Raw genomic sequence first — 27,115 nt, 5'->3', positions numbered from 1 at the left:
AGTACTTGAAGTGGTTTTAAAAACATGCTTCCAGTGTCTGGGGACATCCGCAAATCAACTGCCCCAAAATTTTATGAGCTGCTTCTATGTTTAATACATTTGCATGTTGGCTATTTCAGGGCATCATTGTGAATTCCCTCCTTCCGCCCCCTTGACAAGATGTGACTAAATATGACACCTTTTCCCCAACCTGCTGCTCCCTTGCACTACACCACAGCCCAGTCAGTCTTAATCATTTTTCCAGCGCTCCTGAAGGGGTTTATTGTACTTTTAGGAAGTTTCAGAGGCACAGTCTTAGTACTCAGTAAAATGGATGGGACACAAGTGGGGCAAGTGTCTACAGACTGTCCTGTGTTAATCCTCAAATGACATTGGTCTTTTCTTTTTGTTTTTTTAAGAAAAAGGATGCTTGATTGCTCTGTGGTCTTGTATTTAAAGAAGACTACGAGAATAGCCTGAGAATGGTTCAACAAAAAACATTTCAAATATAAGGTATATGAAAAGCACCACCATTTAAAAACCACTGAGAGGTAAAGTGAATAATATTAACGATCTTGTAACAATAGCACCTGTCACAGGTTGGGATATACATATATATGTATTATGTAGAAAGTGACCAGTCAGTTATTAAAGGTGGAAGAAAGAGAAATGGGTTTGCATAATGATCTAAGTGACTTTAGTAAGTGAAATTATTTCTTAGATTTCTTGTTTTTTGTGTTTCTTGGTCTCTTTATCCTTCTGTCAGTTTCACATCTTTCTTTTGCTCAGTTTTTTTTGGCACACCTTCATCATCTATCACCCCAGTTCATCCACTATTTCCTATTGTCAGAAAATCTTAGTGCTTTAGTGCTTAGCACTAGTACAAGTTTTCCCCTGTTCTCTGTATTTTGTTGTTTCTTTTTTTTCATGAATTTATCTTTTTCCTGCCTCCTGCCAGTTTTGTTCACCTATTCAACTGCCAACACATGTGAAATATAATTTTTTTGTATACTTTATTAATCCTACCTACTGAGCTATCTCCTCCCCTTCCCTTATAAGAAAATTAGGTACTAATAAAGGACCAGAGAGCTAAAAGGCTGGTCCAGTCCACCACTGGTCCACCACAAAGCAGCTGTTGTGGCACAAATTTCTGAAAATTCTAATTCTGCCAATGATTGAAAGATGTTACAGCATACAGTCTATCACAGCCTGCTTTGTATGGGCTTCCAATGCCACAGGCTGATTGAAAGTTCCCATGCTGATCCCTGTCCACTAGAGAAAGCACCTATGGTAAGAGGGCACATCAGCAGAGGCAGTGTGACACTCTGGGAGTGTTCTACTGGGAATCGTTGCATTCATGTGGAAGATAGTTTCCCAAATGCCATATTTTTTGCAGATCACAGTCTTTCATAACATCTTTGTTCCTGATACCACAAGTTGCATTGCAAGATCTTGTAGAAGCCATAGTTTGACAAGTCATTTGTCTTTTATCCTGTCTTCTTTCTCTCACCCCGACCAATGGCAGGAGATGGCCGCCCCTCCCTGAGCCTGGTTCTGCTGAAGGTTTTTTCCTGTTAAAAGGGAGCTTTTCCTTCCCACTGTTGCCATATTGCTTGCTCATAGGGGGTTATATGATTGCTGTCTTGAGGCGACTGATGTTGTGATTTGGCACTGTATAAATATAACTAAATTGAATTGAATTTTGAAAGTCCAGGGAAAACGACAGCATATGAGGAAGAGTTTATTTATCTGCAATAAAGTAGCAAGCTTTTGAGGGTGTACTTCACCTCTCACCCTAAATTGGAGAGTTGGACGGACAGGTGGATAAATGGATTGACAGATGTAGCTTATTCTTAACAACAAGCTTCCAAAACTTTGATCAAACATTTAGAGATGATGCTACATTTAAGCAGCACTGCCTGATGATTAAAATATAACTCCCTGCCTGAAGGGGACAATGCAGTTAAAGGTCAGCTAGTTAAACTTTAAAAAGGCCACAGCCGATTCACCACCAGAACATTTTTAATAATAGTGGAAGAGTGATTTATGTTAAGAATAAGGTATAATATTGGATTAGGATAATATTGAGGTAAATTAGGATTTATTGTTCAAGGATGTTCATTTAAAATGTTCCTCATTTAGAAAAATATGCTTATTTGCTTTCTTGCTGAGGTTTAGATGATACTGATATGATTCTAATATCGGCACATTAAATGACAAGCTGCAGCTGGGGTTACATCAGTATGTAAGAGGTGTTTCTCAATTTCTACATGAGCTTATGTATAAATTAGAAATGCATGATATGCATTTTGCATTCTTCACAAGTTTAGTCAACTTTTTGCACTTTTGATCGAGCTACACTGTCTGCTCCACTGAAAGCATATCTACCACATGAAGTCTTGCCTTCCATTGACCTGCTTACCTGCCCAAATTACACGCTAACCTCCCTGACAGGAAGCGGCACGCCTCTGTGGAAAAACTGGCTTATTGGTTTTTAAACTTCGTTGTGGAATTACATTAACTGGAAAAATCCATTGGACCTTTATCACATTGATTAAGTGGTCATGACCAGAGCCTTTACAAACTAGAGGCTGTGAGAGCAAATCAACTGCAGCTGGTGTGAGCATCAACAGTTAGCTCTCTTAAGGCAGAGACACACCGGAGATTGATTTTTCAGTCATCCATGTTTGTGCAGCTTACAAAAAAGATACATGGCTTGTTTAGACAGCTGGATTGATTGAAACAGTTTTTTTCCTCCACATAAGCACAATCAAATCAAAACATTTTACAGGTTTTATGTAACCTGATCTGTGGATATTGGCTCATTCTTTCCCATTGTTAAATTCAAAAGCTGAATTCCTCACTGTGATGACATTGAAGCAAAGCAGCAGCATGCTTAACTTGAAACCATTGGTTTCCAAACGTGATGAAACAAAATGGAACAAATAAACATTTTAAAAAATCATCAATAAATAATGTATTCGTGCTACTCCGCTATTCCTTCCCCCCAATTCAGTATGTTTGTCCACCTGGAGTTGTTAATTTGGTACAAAGTAGATAGAATTTAAATTTTTAAATTGTGTTTTCATCAATTCCAGTTCAGGTAACTACTATTTTAGGCCACTGACCTTCAAAAAGGTAAATTACCTACTTTACATGTTGGGCCATCTTGAATAGCCAGCTTCTTGTAGCCATGGGTGAGATTTGGACAAGAAGAACTGACTTACTACTACTACAGCCCTGAACTGAGCAGAACACATAGCAGCTTCTTAGTAATCTTAAGCTGTGTCCAAATTCTTTGGCCACCTCGTACTTCCAGCCTTTTCGGTCTTCGGAGGACCCGGCCCACGTAGACCACAACGGCCGGGTCCTCCGAAGACCGAGAAGGCTGGAAGTGTGAGGCTGTGAAATTGGGGGGTCTAGCCTTCAGGTTTGTGTCACCAGCTGTCTTGGTGGACTTTAATAAACTCAGTTGTTTGCTCCTTGCTATCTAAAATATAACAGGACTTTGGCGTAAGTTTATTTTGTGACCCAGAAAGAGTAATAAGAGTAATATTAAAACTAAGTAGCTGCTGCCATTGTTAGAAACTGGAATTGGCTGGGCCGCGCTATGAATTCTGGGATATGGTGGGCCACGAAGGATACACCCGACCCATCCTTTAAATCTGGGGTAAAGGAGGAAGCATTTGTCAGCCGTGTGTGGAGGATTCTTTGAATTTGGACAGCCTTCGTTGCGTCGCTGTGACGTAATCGGCCTACAAACGGGCCTCCGAAGGATGCAGCCTTTGAATTTGGACACAGCTTTAGGCTCCAAAAGGTGACCTCTCTTTGAGCATACATAATTCGAAACAAGTAGACTTGAAGTCAAGTCTACTTGAATATTATATTATATTGAATATTATATTGAAAAAATATTGAAAAAATTATATTTTCTTACCAGAGTTGAAGGCTGCCCTGGAAATTGCTACGATCTTGAATTTTTAATTGAGATTTTTTAAAAGGGCACTCAAAAAAGAGCATTTGTGTCAATTGTGGTATTTGTATCAGGTTGTAAAAGATTTCCCTGTAATGTTAAGCTAACTGCTGCCCTGCAGGGTCTTCACTGCGCTTTGCTCTTATATAAAAGTGTGATAGTATTTGCATCCTCACACGCACGGAGCGGAGCATACAAAAGACATGACATGATATTAATCAAGTTGACAGCAACTTATTACAGTAATTACAAAAAGAAATTCCTGCCAGGTGTTAACCCTGATGTAATATAATGAAAGACAGGGAGCAGCCAATTGGCAAAGCCAAGTGCCTTTCAATATTTGCCTACTCACTGACCACTGTTTGCAGTCAGACTACTGCAAATGATTTGCTACCTCTCCTTCTGCTGCTAACTGTTCACACAATACAACATAGAACTGAAAAAGTATAGATCCATCTACTTATTTTCTCTGATCTGGTGATACTGGGGTGACCGTGGTTCAGGGGGTTGAGAAGCTCATCTGTAACCGGAAGGTTGCCGGTTTGATCCCCAGCTCTCTCTGTCCTGGTTGTTGTGTCCTTGGGCAAGACACTTTACCCTACTGGCTGTCATTCTGTCCCAGGGCAGCTGTGGCTACAACTGTGGTTTGCCTGCACCAGTGTGTGAATGTGAGAGTGAACGAGTAGTGGAATTGTAAAGCGCTTTGGTTGCCTAGAAAAGTGCTATATAAATGCAATCCATTGTTATAAATACTGGATTATTGCGGTGTTTTATGTGGTAAGTATCTTCAAAACCTGCACAACAAAGGTGCTGCTTTCACTGTCCAGCCTGTTCAGACACTGTGTTAGTGATCACAGCATAACGGCTGTTTGACAAATGTGAGGACTCAGAAGGAAAATGAAGGAGAAATAATATCTGCCTGGCTGGAGCTTCAAAGAGTCTGTGCCAGACAAAATCAGCCAGACTCAACGGCTTCAGCCAGACGAGTTGTTTGTTTCCAAACTTTGTGCTAAGCTACATCAACAAATTGCTGTCTGTTGCTTCATATTTACCATACAACAACATGAACGTGGTATTAGTCTTCTCATCTTGCTCTGACGCAGCAACATGTTAAACCACTCCTTTGCTTTTAAAAGAAATTACATGTAAAACACACTAAATGATCCCTTGTTTCCATTTCTTATAAAATCTACACCAAACACAAAGGAATCGATGCAGATGATTCTTTTAAAGGATTTAGAGAAATGCTGAATGGCACCTTTGTTTACTTGTGAACAAATATTTTGAGTGCACAGGAATCTAATTGTTTCTCTAGTATAACAAAATTTCCTACCGGGCCTAAAGCTCACAGCTCATGCTGTCATATCTCAGCTCTCAAATACAGCAGGAAGGGTAAGTGGACTCTATGATGATGGATTGTCCATAGAGATATGAGAAAGGTGAGAAAATAGGCACTGCTTTTGTATTGATTGTTTTTGGTGGGTGACTCCTTAAAAAAAGACATAGCCCCTGTTAAGATGTCAAAAGTGGGATTGAGCTCTGAAAACCTAATTTAACCAGGCTAGTAAGCAAAGAAAAGGTTCTCTTTTATGGACAATGTGATGAAAGAATACACAGGGACCAGTGCTTCCACTAAATCTGATGATATGTGTGACAGAGGTGTTCGCTTTATGGTCGATCTCACCATGCGACCAGAGCTTTTAAGGCAGGTGCATTTCTCATTAAAGAACATCACCGTTTCCAGAGTCCAGTCCACACAAAAGAGCCCTTAAATCATAAAAGGTTCACGTACGAATGGATGTATTGTACATTCAGATATACGTATAAATGAGATGTCATCAAAATACAAAGAGTCACAAAGCAGTATGAAGCTCAAAAACTATGTTAAATTTATGGTACGCCCCTTAAGGTCTAACAAATGACTCAAAAAAAAAACTACATGAAAATCCCACCAGGGGTGCTCCAACATCTCGTCATTTTTCATCATTTGTAGAGCATCCTAAATCAACGTGACATTGCACATTAAGGGTCGGGATGAACTTGTCTTTCACACTTTCTGCCTGCAGGAAACCAATGTTCACTAATCCTCCTAAAATTATCCAATGAAGGAGGTATAACACTCTGTTGGGTTTAGAGTTTATTATTGTCATTTGTATTAGGAAACATTTAACCATATATGCTTAGAGGTGTATAATCAATTGTGTAGTGATAAGTTGTGTGACCTTTAACAGGCTACAGAGGCTTGGTGTGTATTCCACACTAGAATGCACACCTACATCCTGGGAGCACGGGAAGAGGTCGCATCTTGTCTTAATTGTTTTATGGTAGGATTAACGTAGCTACGTCTGTTCTAGTCTAAGTGCTTTTCTGTTTAGATGAACTGCTGGACTTCCTTACTGGGGGGGTCTAGTCTACCCTCTTCCTGACCAAGGATGTTTGCCTTTGTGCTTTTATGTTATATGGCCCTTTTGACCACACACACACACACACACACACACACACACACACACACACACACACACACACACACACACACAGTATTCTTTGTTTACATGTATACCTATGTAAGATGCTATATGTTAATGACCCTATGCATATTCATGTAACCACAATAAAAGGAGTGCTGTGGGGAAACCTGGCTGAGAGTCTGATGGTGGTCAAGTGGTGGAACGACACTTGGCTCCAGCCAGGTCTCCCTCATGCATGAGTAAACCAGAGAACTTTGGTGCCTTGAGTCTTGCTTTTTGCTGTGTAGCAGATTGTCCTTAACGTTCCAGCGAATAGGTTTATGCTACAAACCTATCACACTCCAAAACAGCAAATCAGCTGTGGTGGGTTTTAAACGACGTTGAGATCATTGTTATAAGGTATAAATCACATACATTATATGCGCTTGTGGAAGCCCTCAAGGACACGCGGTGCAAACAAAGTAACCTTGTGGATTCTTGAAATAATGTACTCTCCCAGTGTAGCATGGGGAAGATGAGATGACAAATAACTGAAGAGGGCCATCTAGACATTACTGGGACAGGGGACCATCTGTCTTTTTTCTTTTTTTCTTTTTGTGTCCCGTTTGGATCTTTAGCCATCAGAATTGTTGTCTTAAGGCCAAGAAAGATGCCAAGCGGATTTATTTTACCAAGTGGATCATCATGGCCTTGCCATATTGGTCCATTTGATTGACCTTTATTATAATCAACCATCTGTCTTTGACGCTGAGATATTGAAATAATAATTCAAGGATTACCAGTATGTCAGAGTAGAGTTTCTTCATCTCCTCGCATGTCTTCGTCAGGGCCGAAAGATCTGCGTTATATTTCTCAATCGCCATCTAGGATATAAGGAAAAGCACAAGAACCTCCTGGTAAGTTTGTCAGTCTTCACGCTAACCATTTAATTAGAAATATTCTGCTTATAAAAGGAGGAAACTAAAGATCTGCTACCTGGATTTTTTTTAAAGGATAATTGTACTGTTAATCAATGGCATATAGGTACATAATATATAAAAATAGATGAGTTGATTCATTAAAGGTGGATTTTCTTGTCTTTATTCATGGAACTCACTACAGTCAGAGTTAAAAAATTTATCTTTATGTCATGATAATCCTCAGTGTAGCCCCTTAATTTGAAGAGCAGACGAGTGAGACTTCTGTAGTCACAGCCAAGTCGAGAACAGAAAAACTGGCTCTACCATTGTAACAGCGCGTATATGTGTGCATGAATGACAGAGCATTAGAAAAAGCATAAGAGGCTGGCTTTAAAGAGACACATTTAGGGTGTCCAGGTGTCCCACTTTATGTGCGACTGCACTCCAGCACATGGCAAGATACAAAAGTCTGTTTTCTATTCACTGGCTGTGAAGAAAGTATGCTGTTATTATGGGTCAAGTGCAGCTTAACCTGCCACATCCTTTCGCTGTCAACATTAAGTCTCAATAAGGTAACATGTTATACAGATTTCAGTGGAATGTGATGGGAACTACCACAAATAAGGAATGCAGCAAAATAAAATCTGGGAAAATACTTTGGTAAGTGCAGAAGGCAATTTACAGAGATATGTTTTCCTTTTTTTGCCAGAGTTGTTTATAACTTTTGCATGGCGGAAGAATGTGACTTACAGGTCAAAATCCAGGTGGCTCAAAATGAGATGTGCACGTATATGGATCCATCCCCTCTTAAACTCAAAGATTAGATTAGACAGAACCGGAGCTGAAATAGCTCCGGTTCTGTCTAGTAACTGTCAACAGTTTTGACAGTTAGTGGAACAGAAAAAGAATGAGACAGACGAATTTAAGAGGACTATCCAGGTTTGCTGAGAAAGTGACATTCAAATAAAAACATGTTCTTCAAGTCCTAAAGGCCAAAATTGTAAACTGCATAATGGTCTTTATTTTACTGCATCTCTGCATTAGTGATGTGTCCTGTATTGTCCCACACAAACATATTTAATCCATTTCCACAAATGCACTACAGCCCTGAACCTTTAGACACTGGCCAAATGTGGTGCACATGTCAGTGCAAATATCCCACATGGACAGATGGGGCTTTAAGCTGCCAGTTCTCTGCTTCAAAGCCTGTGTGATTTCTGCATGTGCTGATGTGAGAACAGCACAGATATTAGTTAAGTGGATTCAGAGCTGGTGAATGAGTGTCCCGTGTACTGCCTCTTGTGCGCTTTACTCAGGCAGCACCCTCTTCTAAACAAACAGAGCATTTATAGCAGGGAGAACATGGCTGGTGCAAACTGTCTCCTGCTGTGGTCTACATGTGAGAAAGGACTGGTTTCATTTGTTCATGTGAAAAACAGCTTTCCTTTGTGAGGATCTAGTCACTCCATGCACGTTTGAGTTTCCAACCTGGAGTTGAAACTGCTGTCTTCGTAGTCTTTATAACTTCGATTGCAATAATTATATTGATTTTAAAAATGCTTTTAAATATGGTCAATCTTTTAATTTTGTTTATTTTCTGAAGAACCACATTTGTAAGGAAACGGTGGAGTTAAAATGTATATACAATGTTACTACCTGATTTAATTTAATGATAAATTTAACCTGAGGAAAAAAACAGTAATTTTTACCAGAAACATTGACTGAGGGAGAAAATTGAAATGAAAAGATTCATAATAACATTGCTTTAGCAGAGCAGTGAACAGAAATTTAACAACATGTTTGTCACAGTCTGGCGAGAGCAGACTGTATGAATTGAGAAAAGGACCCAAAACGCAGACTCCAAGGAACAGGGAACAGAACTTGAAATGTTAACAAAAGGCGAGCCGTTTAATATGGCTGGTAGAAAAGGTACAAACAAAGGGCAAGGCAAACTGAAGCAAAATTAACACAAACCTAAACTGGGGAATCTAAACAAACAATAAGAAAAACCTAGACAAGAAACTTGGAAGCATGGCATGAACAACAGACGACCTGACAATCACACACTGAAAATAGAGGACTTAAATACACAGCAGGTGATTAGGGGAAGTGGGAACACATGGAGGAACAGCTGACTGACATGAGCCTAATGACAGGACAAGGGAAGTGAAACTAAATACAATGAACAAAGAACACACGACTCCTTCAAAATAAAACAGGAAACATGAGACAGACATGATAATACAAACTTGATAACATAAGACACGCAGCATGAAACACGAAGGTTGAGGGGAAACTTAAATACAGGGGAAGAAAACACAAGGAGTCTAATAACCAAATGAACTTAGATAACCTAATGAACAAAATAAACTCAAACTTAAAACGCTGGGTCAAAAGACCCAGGATCATGACAATGTTATTGTTTGCAAAAGTTTACAACTCGGTTTTCGTCAGGGTCTTTCTGTGTATTTTTCTAACTTATAATGTTTGACAGAAGGTCAAGTCCACTGCGACATGATTGAAGCACCCAGCAATACTTAGATATTTTTTTTATCCATTTGCAAAAATGATTCAGTCAGAACTGTTGAAAAGATTTCCTAAACATCTTCCACACTTTTCTCAACCCATTCTGATGACATTATGCAAATGAATTATTTTCTCACATAAAGCATTCTTCTTGTAGGATGAACACACACATTTGTGCAGGCGTCTTCTCTTCCATCACTGCTCCAACCTCAGCAGCAAAGCTAAATAAGTAAAAAGACTTTCTTTTGAGCTGCATTGTTTGCCTGATATGAAAAATCCTCATTGGGTGGTTTTAGTTACGTCCTTAGCCTTGGTAAATACCCCGGTAAGCTGAATAATTATGATGTTGCCAAAGTTTGTGTTACTGCAAACAGTTTGCAGTCGGCTTACTAAATATTTTCTAAATGTTTACTAAATTTTGAAGGACAAGAACAATTTATGTCTGAAATTTCACGTATAAGCAGTTTGCCATGATAATGGGACATGCGAGGCATTTACACACATGACCTGTAGGCTGGAACCAGCCCGTGAAAGAATCTGAGCTGGGCTACAGGATGGCTTTGCAAGATTAAGAAACAAAACAGGAGGAGCATAATCATTTTTACTTTTGACTATATTGTGCAGCAGATAGCCTTGGATTGCAAGTCAACAATAGATCATATCGTCCAAAATGATCAATTTCACCCAAGCCTTACATCTGATTCACAGATTTCTTACTGCTAAAAGCAATATCCATGCCCTGCAAAACCACAAAACGTAAGATAATAAGCCAGCAAACTTGAGTACTTTGTTTTCTTTGCAGAATTGAACTCTGCTTCTTTACAGTAACAGAAAGTTTATTTTTTTTAGTTTTGTTTGGACGATATGTGGCCTAAAACTTTAAATGACTGACAGCCATATTTTAAATGATTATTTAATCTTTATGTATGCAAAATGTTTTCTACTTTACCTTCAGGTCTTTGAAGAAGTTTGGATTCTGAGCTGCTATATTTTTCTTCTTGGACATTTTTCTATACTGAGTGATTTTCTTTAGTTCATTCTTCAGGACTGAAGAAAAGAAACACACACACACACACACACACGTCTTGGTTACCGTCCATGATATTTGAGCACCGAAGTAAATAGCTGCTTTAAATCAGGTGCTGTCTCCTGTGTGATCTCGTGGAGTGCAGTATTTGTGGCTTGTGGCAAGTTTTTGTAAGTCATCATATAGACAATATATTGGATTGAGACCTTACACTCCCTAGACAATGAGATCATGGCGTTTCAACAAAGTATACTGAAGCTACAATCACAGAAGATGGAGTAAATGTTACGATCACACTTCCTCACAAATAACTTTGTTGGCACAAAAAAGGAGGGTCAGTATTACAGCAATCTCAGCAAATTTAACAGTCTTTGGACACAGTAGTAAAATGTGACACAGTAGTAAAATGTGATCTACTCACCATCTACTTCTGCGGTCAAGCCTTTGATGGAAGCTATCCAAGAAAGGGGGCAGCGAAACACAGAGAAAATACACGTTTCATTTAACAGACCTCAACTAAAAAGTGCCACGCAGATTTCTTTCAGGTTTGATCAAATCTTGTCTAGCAAATACCTCCAGGGACAGTTTCAAATTCTGCCAACTCCTGGGGAAAAGTGGCCAAGCACGGTTCATGCAACATAATCTGCTCCACAAGGGCATGAAGCAAGGTGAACTTCTTGTCTGTCCCACGGAGCTGGACGAGCTAGGGAAGGAGAAAACACAAATTGAGAAAGGGAAGAACAGAGCTGTGTCCCCTTGCCATGCAACATACTGATTCCAACATAAAGGACAACATGTACGTATGTTCTTTATATCCATGCCTGTGTGTGCTGATGCAAACACGCAGCTTTGTTACTCTAGGTCCAATGAAGAATTGGAGGATAATGCATAAAGTGTGTTTACACCCATGGGAGGTTTGTGTGTGTGTGTGAATTTACAGTCATTTCCCAAGGACACTTCTGGCTGTTTTAACATGTCTCTATACATACATTTGATCCACTTTTATCTGAAACTGTTTCAAGGTTATAATAATACACGACTGCAAGGAACAAAAATAAATAAATAAAAAGCTTTTTCAGCCATTTGTTCAACAAAAATGTCAATACATGTAATATTCTTCTGTGGAAAAGTAGGTGCCCCTTTGGCCTCAGAAGGAGAGCATTAACAGAAATAACTTCTTGTGAGCAATTTGCAGGTTTGTTCACCAGCCTTTGTTATCTAATTCTGAAATTTCTGACGACGCCTCCATGCTGACTTTATTCTGTTGCATGATGTTTGAGATGTTTTATCTTGCATGTACTGGGTGTTTCAAATTCCCCCACAACTTTTCAGTGGATTTCAGATCTGGGCTTTTTTTTCTAAGCAATTACACAACCCTCAGTTTCTTCTTTTTGAACCATTCCTAGGTGGATTTATTAGTGTGTTTTTGATCTCTTAAATTCTTGTTAAAAGCTCCACTTTGACTCTTGGACAGATGGCCTCAGATTATCCTTTGATATGATGCAGAGTTGTATCAATAACTGCAAGCTGCCCAGTCACGGACACAGTGAAATAACCCCAGTACGTAGTGTTTCCACCACCATCACTCACACTTGGTGTGATATTTCTGTGAGAACCTGTGTTTATTCTGCCCAAAGCATGTCTGCAATCCTATCTTTTATTTGTCTGTCCAGATCACATTATTCCAAAAGGCCCAGGGCCAGATGTATAAAACACTGTGTTGATTCAGGGTTAAAAAGTAGCACAAAGGCAGACACATGTATATTACAATATCTCTGTCTGATTTATAAAGCCGTGCAAATTCAATAATAGCAAGCATGCAGACAAGCCTATTTTACACTTTAACCATGGATATATGTAGACACTACGTCATCCATTGGATATAAAAACACCCATTTTTAGAATGTTGTAAAGTAAACAAAGGATTTAGAGCAAATGTGAAAAGGAAGGAAGGAAATATGTTTGCAGGTCTTGGAAATACGACTAACATCTTTATAAGCTTGGAGCAACAGTAACACACCAGCAACACCAGAGCAGCATTTCTTGCATGTGACAATCAAGCAGAGCTATTTATAGCACCAACATTCAAATTAATATTGCAAGCCCTAATAAAATGTGGAACACAGCTGGTTAAAGTTGGCTACTTTGTGGTTACAGTGGCAGGCTGTGTATCTGTAAAGAGAAAACTACAACTACAAAGTTTAATTCAGCCTGTCAACCTTATTTCTTATTTTCACTTCACGATATCAGTCTTGCTCCCCCCAAAAATTGTGTGGCTAAAATATCCGTGTGGTGTCCATATTTTCACAAAATATTATTCCTTTATTCCTGTTTGTGTTTATTCATCCGATTGCAGGTCTTTGCCAAACTGTAGCTTCACTTTTTTTTTCCAGGCACATCTCCATTGTAAGTCAAAGTTGTGCATTCTCTAGGATATAGGGATTTGTAATAGAACATATGTACTCAGATGCCTGAATTAATTATATAAAATCTTTTACCCTGGTGTAACGATGCCATTTCAAACTCTGTTATGAAATACTTGTTTTAACAGGTTGTCACTTCTGTTTATGGGAATTATTTTGAATGGCTTTTAATAGTAGTAGTATGAATGAGGCTTACTAGCTATCTGTGACTACTTTGAAATTGTGCTGTTGGTATGAAATGGTAATGATGACTCTCGGATTTAAGCTACGCTACATTTGATGGTGCCGCATAATTAAAATTCAAGAACGACCTCTCTTATCCTGTGAAAGCAGCTCCCAATGATTTTTTTTCTATTTAGGTTATGTTGTTTACCAATTTAAGGCCAAGGCCAGCCTTTGAGGACTGCGTATACAAGACATGCACAAAGTATTGATGCTCACAAGTAAAAGAAAAAAGAACCAAAAAAAGATCTGAGATAACCTCGATGCATTTTTCTTGGAGGCAGTCAGCCATTAATTTGAAGAGAGTCTGTCTGAAACAGCAACAGTTTACTTTTCTCAATTAGACCTGGAAACACCTCTGAGGCAACACAAGGCCTCGGCTTCATTAAATGGAGCAGAGGACGTTTTACTTCTGTGCCAAGAGCATTGCCCCTTAAACATTCCCAGCAGAGAGACATAAACACAAAAGAGTGATTCAAACTAAATTAAAAAAAACACAAAGACAGTGTCGCAAACCCTAGACAAAAGCTGTGCATTCATCAGTTTAATCAACCTTAGAGGAATCATTTTGGAAAACAAACTTATTTGCTGTCTTTCCCGTGTTAGATGAAAAGATTGATGCCTTTCGCTAATCCGTCTGTTTATAGTTTAAAGCCACAGACAGTGCATATAGGATACAGGAACCAACATGGCACATGCTGGCTTGGAAAGTATTGCTTTAAAGCCTTGAGTGCTGCATTTTGGTTGTTGTCACTTTAGTTTTTATGAACCAAATGTAACTCTTTTTGAAGATAGTGTCAGGTGATTAGCCTATGCTAGTGCTCAAAAGCATGGTTTGCAAATGTATTCACTGTGATCCCATTGAAGTGGGATGCTAAAAATGAAAAGTGATAAACAGGCTTAAAACAGAACATACTTACCATTTGCCTTTTATATACTGTCCACTACCAGCCGACAGCTGGTACACTAGTCTGACATGATGAATCATATTTCTAACCATCAAGTAAATAATTACGTTTTGGAGGCAGGTTTGGGAAAAGCTAGTAAGGCTGTTTCTACCATTTGATAAGGCCTCGGTCACGCAGGTCTAGACACTGGTCAGCAACCCCCCTGGCAATTTTTAGTTGCTGGGGAAAAGTATTCCCCAGCTGGTTGGCAAATAGTTGGAGAGTGTTTGCATACAAGCCATCACCTTCAGTGCCCACTGCTGGGGTCCACAGCAATCTCCTAGTGACTAAACGGTTCATTAGGATATTTTTGATATATTTTTCATGTGTAAATAGACCTCTCTGCTGAATCACACTTGATATTAATCTCTGGCTCTCTTCTACAGCATGTCCTTCATCCTGTCTTCTTTCTCTCACCCTCACTGGTCCCAGCAGATGGCTGCCCCTCCCTGAGCCTGGTTCTGCTGAAGGTTTTTTCCTGTTAAAAGGGAGTTTTTCCTTCCCACTGTCGCCAAAGTGCTTGCTCATAGGGGGTCATGTGATTGTTGGGGGGTTTTTTTCTCTGTATGTATTATTGTAGGGTCTACCTTACAATATAAAGCGCCTTGTTGTCGTTGTGACTGTTGTTGTGATTTGGCGCTATATAAATAAAATTGAAGTGAATTGAATTTTGATGCAGTGCCATACACTTCTTTGCAATCAATTTCACACTAGGAACTCCCAACAATCTTCAGCAACCACCTACCAAATAGTCAAGGAATACTGTACACAGTTTCCCCCAATGATCAGCGGTTACCGGATTGTCACCGGCCAGTGACAGTTTAGGCCTGTGTGACTGAGGCCTGAGCTAACCAGCTCCTGCCATCTATTTACCAGATACATGTGATATCCAGTAAATTGTAGTTTTGATATTCTCATTTGAGTCTCTACATTTTTTTCAAGCCTTTTCATCCTGCTCCACTTCTTTTCATTTCTAAGACACTGAGCCACTAAAGGCGATATTTTGTGCAAAGTTTCATTCCTCCTGCGAAGCCATTCATCGACACAGTCACACAACTGTTAGAGTGAATATGTTCAAAGACCTGAGTAATCCAGAGCGACTGAGAGAAAAACTGAAAGATGCACAGAAGCCCTGCTGTGTATGTCAATGAGTAGTCTTATTAGCTCTGTGCTGCAACTCAATCAAAGGTCAGGCAACAGTGGTGGACTCGTACTTTAGTTAAGGAGGAGAGACGGAATCCCTTGGCCTTTTCCTTCCCGGCATTCTCATTGAGGTAATTGCCAATGGCGAGGAGGTACTCCAGCACGGAAACAAATGACCTGCAGTAGTACAGCTGCATGCACATTCTGATCTTCTGGTTAATCAGCTGGAAGACAAACACAAGGGCACAGAGCAAAGTCATTTGTTCTGAAATCCACCCATATACAGGCTCTCACATTCATTTTGCCACACAACAATAATGCAAAGTGGAATAAGGCCGAAGCTTGTTTAGAGGCTCTCTGTACTGACAAAGAGTCGAAAAAAACAACTCCAGGCTTTACAATTTTATATTCTAAACATAAACAGCCATCTCACTACACCTCATTTGACCTCATAAAATGAATAATCAGGACCTGGTTGTTTGGCAAGATTATTATTTTGTATGCAATTGTGTCAAGTACAAATATCCCCCTAGAATATCACACAATTTCTGTGTCTAACTATCTCTAAACAGATCCCGTTGAATATGCATATGCATTCATATTGAGAAAAAATAAAAGTGGAATTTAAGGTTTTGCCAGTGATGTATTAGAGGGAAAAAAGGAGCTGATGCTTTGGGAATTATAGTCCTTGACAAAGAGTTAGCTTCTCTAAATAAGCCCGTGCCAGCCAACAACATCCCCCACCATATGCTCCTGTTTTAAAAATAACTTCCCAACTTCCCAAAATCTACCAGTGGGACAACCTCAGTTACAAGAGAAAAGAACGCAGAAAGCAGATATCCAGATATCCAGATATCCAGATACAGAACACATTATATAAACCTTCTTTGCACAGGACCATCTGTAACATGGAAAACTATTGTAGCTCCATGGCATAAAGACCAACTCATAGTGCACTGTAACCTGTTTTAAGAAGATTCTCTGATTTGATATACACTATTTATATTTACTATATTATTAACGTCAGTTAAAGATCTGAGATATTGATCTGGTTGGTTACGTAGCAGAGGGTACATCAATCCATTCAAATGGGACAAGCTTTGCTGTATCTCCTAGCACAGTGTCAAGAACATTAAGGAGCTGGAAAAAGGTTGTAGAAGGCCCTTAACCCATCAGAAGGACCTGTATATGCCCCTTTGTGCAAGGAGGAACAGGTTGAGCACTGCCAGAGCCTTACAAAATGACCTCCAGAAGGCCGGTGTTGTCTCTGACCAAACAATCAGAAACAGGCTTCATGGGGGTGGCCTGAGAGCCCAGCGTCTTCTTGTGAGCCCTGTGCTCAATGCCCGGATCTGTAGAGGCCAGATGCCTTTTGCCATAGAATTTCAGAATTGTAGAATTGACAGGTCCACATCTGGCACAATGTGGCAGACATGAAAGGGTGCGGAGAAGCTGTGGAGAATGCTATGCTGCTTGTAATATCATTCAGCAAGTCTGGTTTGGTGGTGGGTTGGTGATGGTCAGGGAAGGCATATCTACAGAGGGACACACGGACGGTTCAACTTAAGCCGCCAGGTTTCTGATCAGAGTGATGCCCCGGTCAAGGTCTAAGAGGAGATGCCCCAGGACATCATCCATCGTCTCATTAGAAGTATGTCTGAATGTTGTCAGACAGGCGTGAGGGCCGTACAAAATACTGAATATTATTGTGAGCTGCTGCAAAGAAATTTCAGCAAAACGGACAAGCCTGCCCATCCTTTTCTAACACATTACCCAGTTCATACCATACTAGATATCCAGTATGGTATTTTTTCCATTGAGATTTGATGTGTTTTCAATGTGTTACTTTAATTTTTTTGAGCAGTTTGATGTTCTAATCACTTTAAAGCCAGAAAAAAATATTTTTTTTAAAAAACATAGCCATGATATCACTGACAGAAGTGTTCATGAAAGCTGACATAAGAGTTGTTTACTTTTCCAAAGGAAAAAAACTATTGTTTTCTCATGTATTGTTTTCTTCTTTCTCTACAATTTTTGATCAAATAATGTAGCAAACAGCAGTGAGTGGAGGCTAGCCCCGCTGCATACTGTCTCCTTCATTGTGTGGGAGGTGGATGCTTCCCATTGAAAAGCTAAGGGAAGCAGCTGTGTGCTGTTATCTATTGGAGGTGGGGAAGTTAACTTCAAGTGCATTTTCCAAATCAACAACTTCTCATCCTTGAAAAGTAATGTAAAACCAGAAAATACAGTTTGAAAATAAAATTACTACAGCATAAGTCTCACATTTACAGTATCCTCATAAGTTGCTAGACATTTACACTTTTTTAACCCTGTACATCACCACAAGGGATTTTAAATCAAGCAATCGAGATGTGATGTGCAAAGTGCAGACTTTCAACTTTAATTCGAGAAGTTTAACAAAAACATTGCATCACTTCACATTGAATCACAACCCTTTTTATTCATAGTCTCCTATTTTCAGTGGCTCAAAGATAATTAGACAAATGAAAGTAATTTTAAATATATATATATATATATATATATATTTTTTTTTTTTCAAATAAATTGATTAAAATCCTTTGCAGTTAATCACTGCCTGAAGTGACATTACCAAAAGCAGTGTCTCTTGAGATACTCACTCCAGCTACCTTAAGTTGCTGCTTGCTTGTGGGTCTCTCTACTTTCAGTTTTGTATTTAATAATTGTAAAGCATGCTCTATTGGGTTAAGATCAGGTGAATAACTTAGTCATCCAAGAATATTCCCTTTCTTTTCCTTGAGCAACTCTTGAGTTGCTTTTGTAGCACGGTTTGGGTCATTATCCATTTGCATTGTGAAGTGCTATCCACTCTTATTACAGCCCAGTACATCCTGTTACTTCTAGCAGCAGTCTCACCATCATTAAACACTAGTAGCCTGGTTTCCCTCATAGTCTTACATACCCATGCTGTTAACATTGCCTCTTCCATGTTTGACAGATAATGTGATGTACTTCATATCATCATCTGTTTCTTTCTTCTTATCATACTGATACAATTTATTAATCTTGTTTCACTTTTCCAAAGACTTTTTTCCCCAACCAAGCAGGCTCTTTAACATGTTTTCTGTCTAATCTGGCCTTTCTGTTCTTGAGTAGGGATGGAAACTGATAAGAATTTAGCCATTCCGATTCCATTATCGATATCACTTATCGATTCGATTACCAATTTAAAATCTCTTATCGATTGTCATTGGGTTCTCATTGAGAGTCACCACCATCGCTAAGCAGCAATAAAGAAATTACATTCATGCAGATTAATTGCACACTGTGGGTCAAATGTTTGTGCGTGTTTGTTCAGGTATTTCCCCTTTTTGCTGTTATCACTGTTGGAGATGCTACTCAAAAAAGTTATTATTACACATATTACCTGAACACTTCCCTTAAAAGTAAAGCAGTACATAACTTAATTTCTCCTGCAAAAGGTAATTTGTTATATTTCTTGTTACATTGCTTTCATGTTACTCTGTAATATCTGAAACACACTGCTTCATAATCACCATTTAACAATATAAACCTGAGGTTATGAAAATGTTAGACTTTGTATAAAAATGGCTTTAATTCCTAAACAGTTAATGCAGTGCTTTTGTTAAACCCCTTGAATTAAAGCTGCAAGCCTGCACTTCAGTCACATCTTGATTGTTTGATTTAAAATGCACTGTATTGGTGCACAGAAGAAAAACTACAGAAACTATGTAAATGTCCAAAACTTTATAGACCTAACTGTGTGCGGCTTGTCCAGATACGTTTTCTAATATATGTTCTTTATTTCATTTGGATGCTGCAAGCTATAATAGGCTCACTGCTGGCTCCAAAAGCAAGGAGGCCAAGAACACCCACTGGTAATTGAAAACCGCAGTTACAAAGAGAAGACAATTAGCCCAACCTGAACTCAAAGAAGAAAAACAGAGCCGAGCCTCCCAGATTGTCTCTGTTTTCTGAGGAGAAAAGATGACTTATTATACTTTTCTGTGCTTTTTTATTCACCATTGTTACAATGGTGAATGTCCACGTTAAACCTGAGTTTCATATAATTGGATCAATGTATTTACAACTAATCCCTTTGAACCAATGCTCCAGGAGATGTATGCTGTTAAAAAGGGGTATGCCAAATATGGCTATGGCAGGCACAGAAGCCCCGCCCACCTACTAAAGAAACCTGGCTTAAAGGGACAGTAGCCTTAAAGTGGGAACTAGAGTGGTCTGAAGAGCTTTGGTATAAGATAATAAGGATTATTTTTAGTTGTCAATCATTTAAAGTCTAGTAGAATCCAACAATAAAAACATGGAGTTAAAATTAGAATAATAAGTTCCCTTTAACGGATAAAGTGAATCTGGTAAACATTTGTATATTTCTTTAATGCTAAAGTTGCTAAAGTTTCATATTCATATTTGATGTTTTGTGCATTCAGATGAAGTCTGCAAGGCTTTCTTTATTTTTGTGTTTTTTTACTACAGCAAGGCTTTCTGTCAAATTACACAAGATTGTATTGTGTCTTGTTTTAGAATAGTTCACCATTTATATATCTACTGAAAATACTACATTTGGTTTTATCATTCTGTACATCACAGCTTCAGGTGATGCCTCCCTGTCTACTGCATCAATGGCTCTGGCTCTGTGACTTTGCATTTCTTATATGTATATTTGAAATAGCTGCACACAGAGCACAGCAAATGTTTAAAGAAAAAGCTAGGGCCACAATGCAGAGTAAAAGCTGTCATCCTTGCAGTGAAACACCAACAAGCACATCACAGGTGAGAAGCATTCCCACAGTGGTGACTTTGCCATTTTCCCTCCTCAAGTCCTGTCTGTCAGGTGGCAGGTAAATCCTTCTTAATGTTAGTGCCTTAAGAAGCCTGTCGTGTTGGAGAATCCAAGGATTTGCAACTATGTTGCGACTACGAGGACCCTAATGTTTGAACACACTGTACTAGGAAGGACCTAAATCTGAAGTGCACCTTACCTTTTTGTCACAGTGTACCTGTACGCAAATACCAAAGCTTTTGATTGAATGACCTTTTTAATAACACAGTAGAAAGAAAACAATATCAGAAGCAAAAAGCCAAGAGTAAATTGAAACTTAATGAAATTGCTAATCTTTCTTGTCGAGTCATCTTGCCGGCACACAATATGTTTGTCCCTGTGTGTTAGACAAAGAAAAATTACTGTCACAGTCAATGGATTACAGTGCCATCATTCTTATCCATTGTTTCTCTTCATTCTCAGACAGTCAGCAGACAAGAGATTAGGGTTGAAGCACTGATGCTGAAAGAAACAGAAGCTTGAGAGAATCACATAAAAAAATAGCTGAGGTGCTGGGGGGCATTCTTGTCTGCCTGCAATATCTTTACACCCTGCAGTCCCCAGTGCCAATAAACAACAATGCGCGATAAGAGTGTTAACGATCAGTCTGACTAATGATGAACAGGAATCTCTGGATACTCGAACTACACAAACCAAAAGCATTTCAGGTGTTCGTGTAAGGGTTAAGAAGATACTAAAATTAATATAGATATAGATATATATATATATATTTGAGTTGGAACTTTGTGTGAGTGTGTGTTTTTTTCATTTGATTTTACCTGTATTAATTTAAAAGTGTCTGTCTTTGAAGTGGGTCTAGAAGTTTGCAGAAAGAAGAAAAAGTCATAAATCTTTCCACATCTCTTCCTTTGTGATAACTCCAAAGTGAGTTTTCATTGGGTTTTTTGATAAGGATTTTCTTTTAAACTTTGGTGGTTTTAAACCACCTGCAGAAAAATTAAACTTGATTTGATTAAGAGCCATCTTTTCTTCTCCGTCAAATGAAGAAAAGTGTCTTAAAGTGCTTCTCATGCTTTTGTGTTTTCAAGACTCTTAACATTCCAGCAAATAGAATAGAAACTACTTCACCCGCCACATAAAACCTAAAAGTCAAACTGAAGAGGGGGGAAAAGCTTTCATGTATTAATAGTATTTTGTGCACAGATGTTCTTTTCATTTATGTCTAAAGCTACGATGTATCTGGGCATTAGCATTTGCATTAGAGAATAAATTTGCATAGAGGTGTTTGATTATGTGCTGTGCAGTCTCGTGGTTTTACCCTTTTTCAGCCTGTAGAAATGGGGCAGACTTTAAACACAGCTCAACATCTAATTCGACCTTTGATTTGACTCTGCTGGTGATCGAGTGAACTCACGGGCTGCAGGTCGTTCATGCTGATCGGAAGCTCTCTCAGAGTCAACAACAGGTCGAGTTGTGTGCTCAGGTAGGCGATGTTGCACATCTGTAGCAGAGAAAAGATGTAACGGTAATGAGCTGTGGATATACAGAAGAGAGCGCAATTATCACATCATCACACAGCCTATTTCCATGTGATTATTCAGAATTATCTAAAAAGCAGAGCTGCTGGGAGATGCTGGGGGGAGATACAGTCATCGGATGGCTGAGGCTTGTTCTCAGATTCAAGATTACCGCAGGCAAAAGCAGAGAGCTGCAGGCCTGTCGACAGGCTGATTTAACTGAGAAACTGAAGGCTTGACACTTTGAAACGATTGGCTGAGCTGCCTAGTCGACCTTTGTGTCTGTGCTAACCTCTAATAAATCATTCTTCATTGTCAGACTGGCTCGCTGATGCTCAGGTACCATCTCCCAAAAGGCAAAGGGCACCTAGTCTGACGGACAGTTACGGATAGGTATCAGGATTAGTGTTAGAAATCTATACCATGTAATAATTTCCCCTGTTGTGGAGGATGACACATCCTTCTGTGTCAGTCTAATACCGCTAAAAGGACATCACCCTGGGCTAAAAACTAAAAGTGTTTGCTTATTTGTCACTGTCAGATTTTCAGGTATTTTGACAACATTTTCTATAACGCACAAGATGAAATTTTCATCTTCACCAAATCTGATTATAAAAACGAAAACATTGCAACTTTTCTACTGCGAGACAGCACACTTTCGCTTTGTGAAAAATAGCCAGCTTCCATACATACACCGGATAAAACCTCCTATACATTGTAGCGCGAGACAGACTGCTATATACAAGAGTATGACAACACAGACAGCATGAGTAGGATTTGATTTATTTTAAGAAAAATACCTACGCTTCATCCCTAATATATTTTACCTCAATGGAAAATATGCTTCGAGGATGCCACTCTTATGTCCACAAGCATCCTGAGAGGGAAGTGATTACTCAGAGCTGTAAGGCAGATAACCAGACCATTTCCAACTGTCAACAGCAAAGACAAGACTCTGCTGATTTGCAAGCTGCTCTGTAAAGCTGTATTTACAGCACGGAAATGTTTGCTGGGCACTTAAACTGTATACTATACACTGTAAACAGACTTTTAATTCACTTTATTATACAGTGCACCTACTCTATATTTAATCAATCAATCAATCAATCAATCAATCAATCAATCAATCAATCAATCTTTATTTATAAAGCACTTTTCATACAAAAAACAATGTAGCACAAAGTGCTTTACATAGTTAAAAACAGCCCACCCCACCCTCCAACTCACTCCCCACACTCTCATTAACATAAAATGAGAGTGACATAAAACATTTACAAGAAAAAGAGAGTGGACAAGGCACTGTTTGCCATCTAACTACTGTATATATAGGAACTAAAAGAAGACTGATTGTACAACTTTATTAATTCACTAGATGTACTAGAAGAAGCCATTGGGAGCCATCTGTACAATTATTTGAAGATATATTTAAATGACCTTTAATTTAAATGGTCAATTAAATATAAAAATGTCACAAAATCCAAATCTGATAAAAAAAGACTTCAAAGCTTTGATGTCTTTGCCCCAAAATAAGATTTTAAAAGGCATTTTTTTCCCCATTAATGTTTTTCTACCTCCATCTTTGCTGTTTCCAAATTCTCCATAGATTTTAGGTTCCCTGTCTCTCTGATGTTGTTTCTGGCCTCATTTTACTTAGTAGGATGACAATTGAGACTTTCATAATGTTTGCTTAAAACGTTGCAGCTGTGGGTACATCTAAACAGTGGATAGAAGGTGTAAACTAACTGAATCCTAGAAAAGGTGTAAGGATTGTAAAAGATGTTGTGCTTCTTGGCTCTGTTGTTCTACCAGATGTTGGGTGTTGGAAAAAAGCAGTTTTGTTAAATGAAACTGCACAAGTTTCTAGGCACGTTTGTCATCATATCCAACACAGAAGCTTAACCGTCTAATGCCCTTTGTATCATATTTGATACATGAGTTTGTGAGACCTCTATCTCATCAACATGATCAATGCTTGCCATAATTTCAAAATGCTACGGACAAAACTCTTTTTTTAAATATATGATACAGAACATGATATAGCAAAAAAAAGGATTTTGTTGTAAGGGTTAATAAACATGTCAGTTCCAAAACATCTGAATTTTCTGGCTATTTTTTGATGGGTTGGGTCTTACCAGGTTAAGAGATGCTGAAGTCATGTGACCACAGTGTAGTTTGTTTATATTCTGTCACGGGCTGGATCTGTGACCCAGCATTTTATCTTCATTTTGGTATTTGTTGAGTTATATTATTATTATTATTAAACATGTATTTAGTTCTTGTTGTTGCTGTTATTAGTTTGGATTTTAGTCTTCTTGTATTTTGATATTACTTTATGTTAAGTTCATCTAGTTATTCCTAAAGCTCATAGTTGCTCAGTGTTTGTTTTGTTTACCTAGATCCTTTCGCGTCGTCACCCCTTATGTTCCAGTCCCCCTTGTTGGTTCATGTTGTCAAGTTAGTATTATGTCTCCGTCCTTCATGTTTCCTGTTTTATTTTGAAAGAGTCTGGTAATGTATTTAGTTTCACTTCCCGTCCCCTCATTAGGTTCATGTGTGTCAGCTGTTTCCCCTCATGTGTTTCCACTTCCCTAATCATCCACGTGGGTCTTTAGTCTCTCTGTTTCATTCAGTCTGTGTTGAATTGTCTGTTTCCTCCCACCACGTTACCTCAAGTTCCATGTATGTCATGGTTCTGCTCAGGTTGTGTTCATGTTTCATGTACTTGTTGTTCATAGTTTTTTCGCACATTCCTGGGTTGAATCATGTTCATGTGTATCACCATAGTTATCACAGTTCAGTCACGATTATCATAGTTTAATTTTCCCAGGATAGTTTTTAGGTTAGTTTACGCCCTGTTGCCTTTGCTTTATTTTGTATTCATGTTTTATCAGCCAAAATAAATGGCTCGCCTTTTGTTTAAGTTTAGTGTGTCTTCTCATCTGTGTCCGCACCCGGGTCCTCCACACACACCCCACACAGTCTGCCCCGCAAACCGTGACATACCCCTAATATTAATGTTTTAATGGTGTAGTGGTTAACGCATCAAGGGTTTGAGATTGGAAAGAGAAACAAGCTCAGCTTCATAAGCTGGCTTACTTCTTGTGCCAGTCCCAAAGCGGAATAAATGTGAAGATAGTATCAAGAAGGGTATAAACTCAAACTGCAGATCCATCCACTGTGGCAACAACTTAATAAATAAGGAAGCAACCAAAAGTACCTTATTTACATTTGATAAAGTTTCATCAAAAACAGTTTTTCTCCCACGGAACTTTTTATTTTGCCGTTAACACAAGAGCTCATTTGTTATTTATTAAAAAAAATAATCTAATTTATCATTTTATCAAGGTGATTCCAACTTCCAGGTTACTGTACAAAAATACGTCATCTCTGCGGCAGCCTATTTCTGCTGTTTAAAGCACCATTAGGAAATGTCTGTTAAGGGAAACGACAGAGGTCAATACATGTTTGGGAACAATGACTGCAAAGGAGCTGTGGAAGAGTCATGCTGGCACAATAGTGCTAATGCCCTCTTTTCACAGCGCAGCACTGAGTTGTCAGTGGGAAATCTTACACACACGCTAATCACAAAAGTCAATGCCTGAAGAAAAAGTGATGTTAGAATTGAGTTAGTTACTGGGGGGTTTGTATTGGGTTGCTTTTTTGTTTTTTGGGGGGATTGGCCACAATCGTTATGTTTGTAGAAAAATGAAACTAAACAGTTTCTGATGGGGAGAAATGTCAGCTGTTAAACACTGGGTAGAAAATTCTGCTTCAAGCAGCCTGTAGCACACGAAGTAATGCAGGGATAAAGAAAAGAATGGATTTCACTAAATACCAGTGCATTCTGAATGCAGTTGTCCTGCAGTCACTCAAGACACTGCATACTTCAAAATCCAACATACTGTTGAGCTATTCAAGAAAGGTAAGAGGAATTCCTAATTCAGTACAGAAGGACTGGCTTCAAAAGGTGCCTGTTTTATGCACCAAAATTACTGATCTGAAGTTTCTCAGATAAAATAACAGCAGTGCAAAGAGTATTCCATTTTAATGTCTGCTTGCTGCAGGGCTTGAGTTTTCTTTTCACTTCAGAAATCAACAAATTGAGCAAATTAGCTCAGGGGTTCCCAAACTGTTGCTTCCAGCTGTATCCAATAAGTAGTTTTATTGATACTCCGTAAACAGAGAATAATTAAACAGTTGCTTGAAGGTTCCAACATAATGTTCAGTTTCAAAATACAATAAAGCACCAGAAGACCACACATGTTGTAAAGTGTGTACAAGGTGTGGTGCAAAAGCATAAATACTGACTATCACATGTCTTGCATAGAAAACATATTCAAATTGTGTTAGGATGGCACGGTACTTTAGATTGGTTTGGCTCACAGAAAGAAGGTGCTGGGGCCTTTCTGTGTGGCGTTTGTATGTTCTCCCTGTGTCTGGGTGGGTTCTCTATGGGTACTCTGGCCTTAGGTTAGGTTCACCTGTGATTCTGAATTGGCTAAAGGTGTGAATGCAAGAGCGAATGGTAGCTTTTCTCTCTGTGTGAGCCCTGCCACAGTCTTTTGGCCTATCCAGAGTGTACCCTGTGCCCCTGTGGGATAAGCTCCACCTTCCCCATGACTCTGTATTGGATAAGCGTAAGAGATTGGATGGATGGATCGATGGATTTATGGGGTGGATGTCTGGAATGAATAAACCCCGCAGAACATTAGTTAATGGTATTTTAGTTTGAATACCTGTTAGTTGACAATAATAAATAAAACTGATTTTGTTGTTTATTTAGTAGAATCCAGCCTGTCTGCATGGAGGTTTGAGCCTTCAGAGCCTTCAGAAGTACACGAGGCTTACGAAGGTGTTGCCACTCAACCCAGGCTTGCATACGAAATCCCATTTAAAAAAAAACACACTGTCAAATATTCCTGTGTGGCAGTGTGGGCTGCTCTGGCTGTTCATCTGCTAACCCTGCTGCAACCTCGAGCCACCATATCACTGCCAACCTTGCTGGAAAGTGATAACCAGATGATGCCTGCCATGACAGCCGTGGTGTGTGACTGAGAAGGCAGGTGACTCAACAAGTTCTCGTGAGCAAAGTGCTAAATGAGCATGCATTGGATGCTGCTTTAATCGTGAGATCTGAAATTTGCTATTTAAATTCTTGTAATTGTAATTCTGGTAGGGTAGAATTCGTGC

At 39.0% G+C, this 27,115-nt stretch overlaps 1 protein-coding gene across 3 annotated transcripts in view; it reads right to left on the bottom strand.

The window, feature by feature from the left end:
- Window positions 1-27,115, bottom strand: part of LOC147305705 (uncharacterized) — a 52,159-nt gene that overhangs the window by 5,220 nt on the left and 19,824 nt on the right. Inside the window, exons 11-17 of one of the 3 annotated variants that reach the window (XM_086278466.1) lie at window positions 21,823-21,909; window positions 15,679-15,831; window positions 11,446-11,575; window positions 11,294-11,326; window positions 10,795-10,892; window positions 7,167-7,283; window positions 6,775-7,002 (exon numbers count right to left, since the gene is read on the bottom strand). In XM_086278466.1, coding sequence (XP_086134592.1) covers window positions 6,775-7,002; window positions 7,167-7,283; window positions 10,795-10,892; window positions 11,294-11,326; window positions 11,446-11,575; window positions 15,679-15,831; window positions 21,823-21,909 — 846 coding nt within the window. The other 2 variants (XM_086278465.1, XM_086278464.1) reach the window with 2 other exon arrangements.

This window comes from Aulonocara sp. 'chitande type north' Nkhata Bay, linkage group LG20 (genome assembly GCF_057382095.1).
Source record: "Aulonocara sp. 'chitande type north' Nkhata Bay isolate Kocher_YH1m ecotype deep benthic linkage group LG20, A_spYH_male_GT1.1, whole genome shotgun sequence".
Classification (NCBI taxonomy): Eukaryota; Metazoa; Chordata; class Actinopteri; order Cichliformes; family Cichlidae; genus Aulonocara; species Aulonocara sp. 'chitande type north' Nkhata Bay.
The sequence above is the reverse complement of the archived record's forward strand: the minus strand, read 5'-3'. Positions and strand labels throughout refer to the sequence as shown.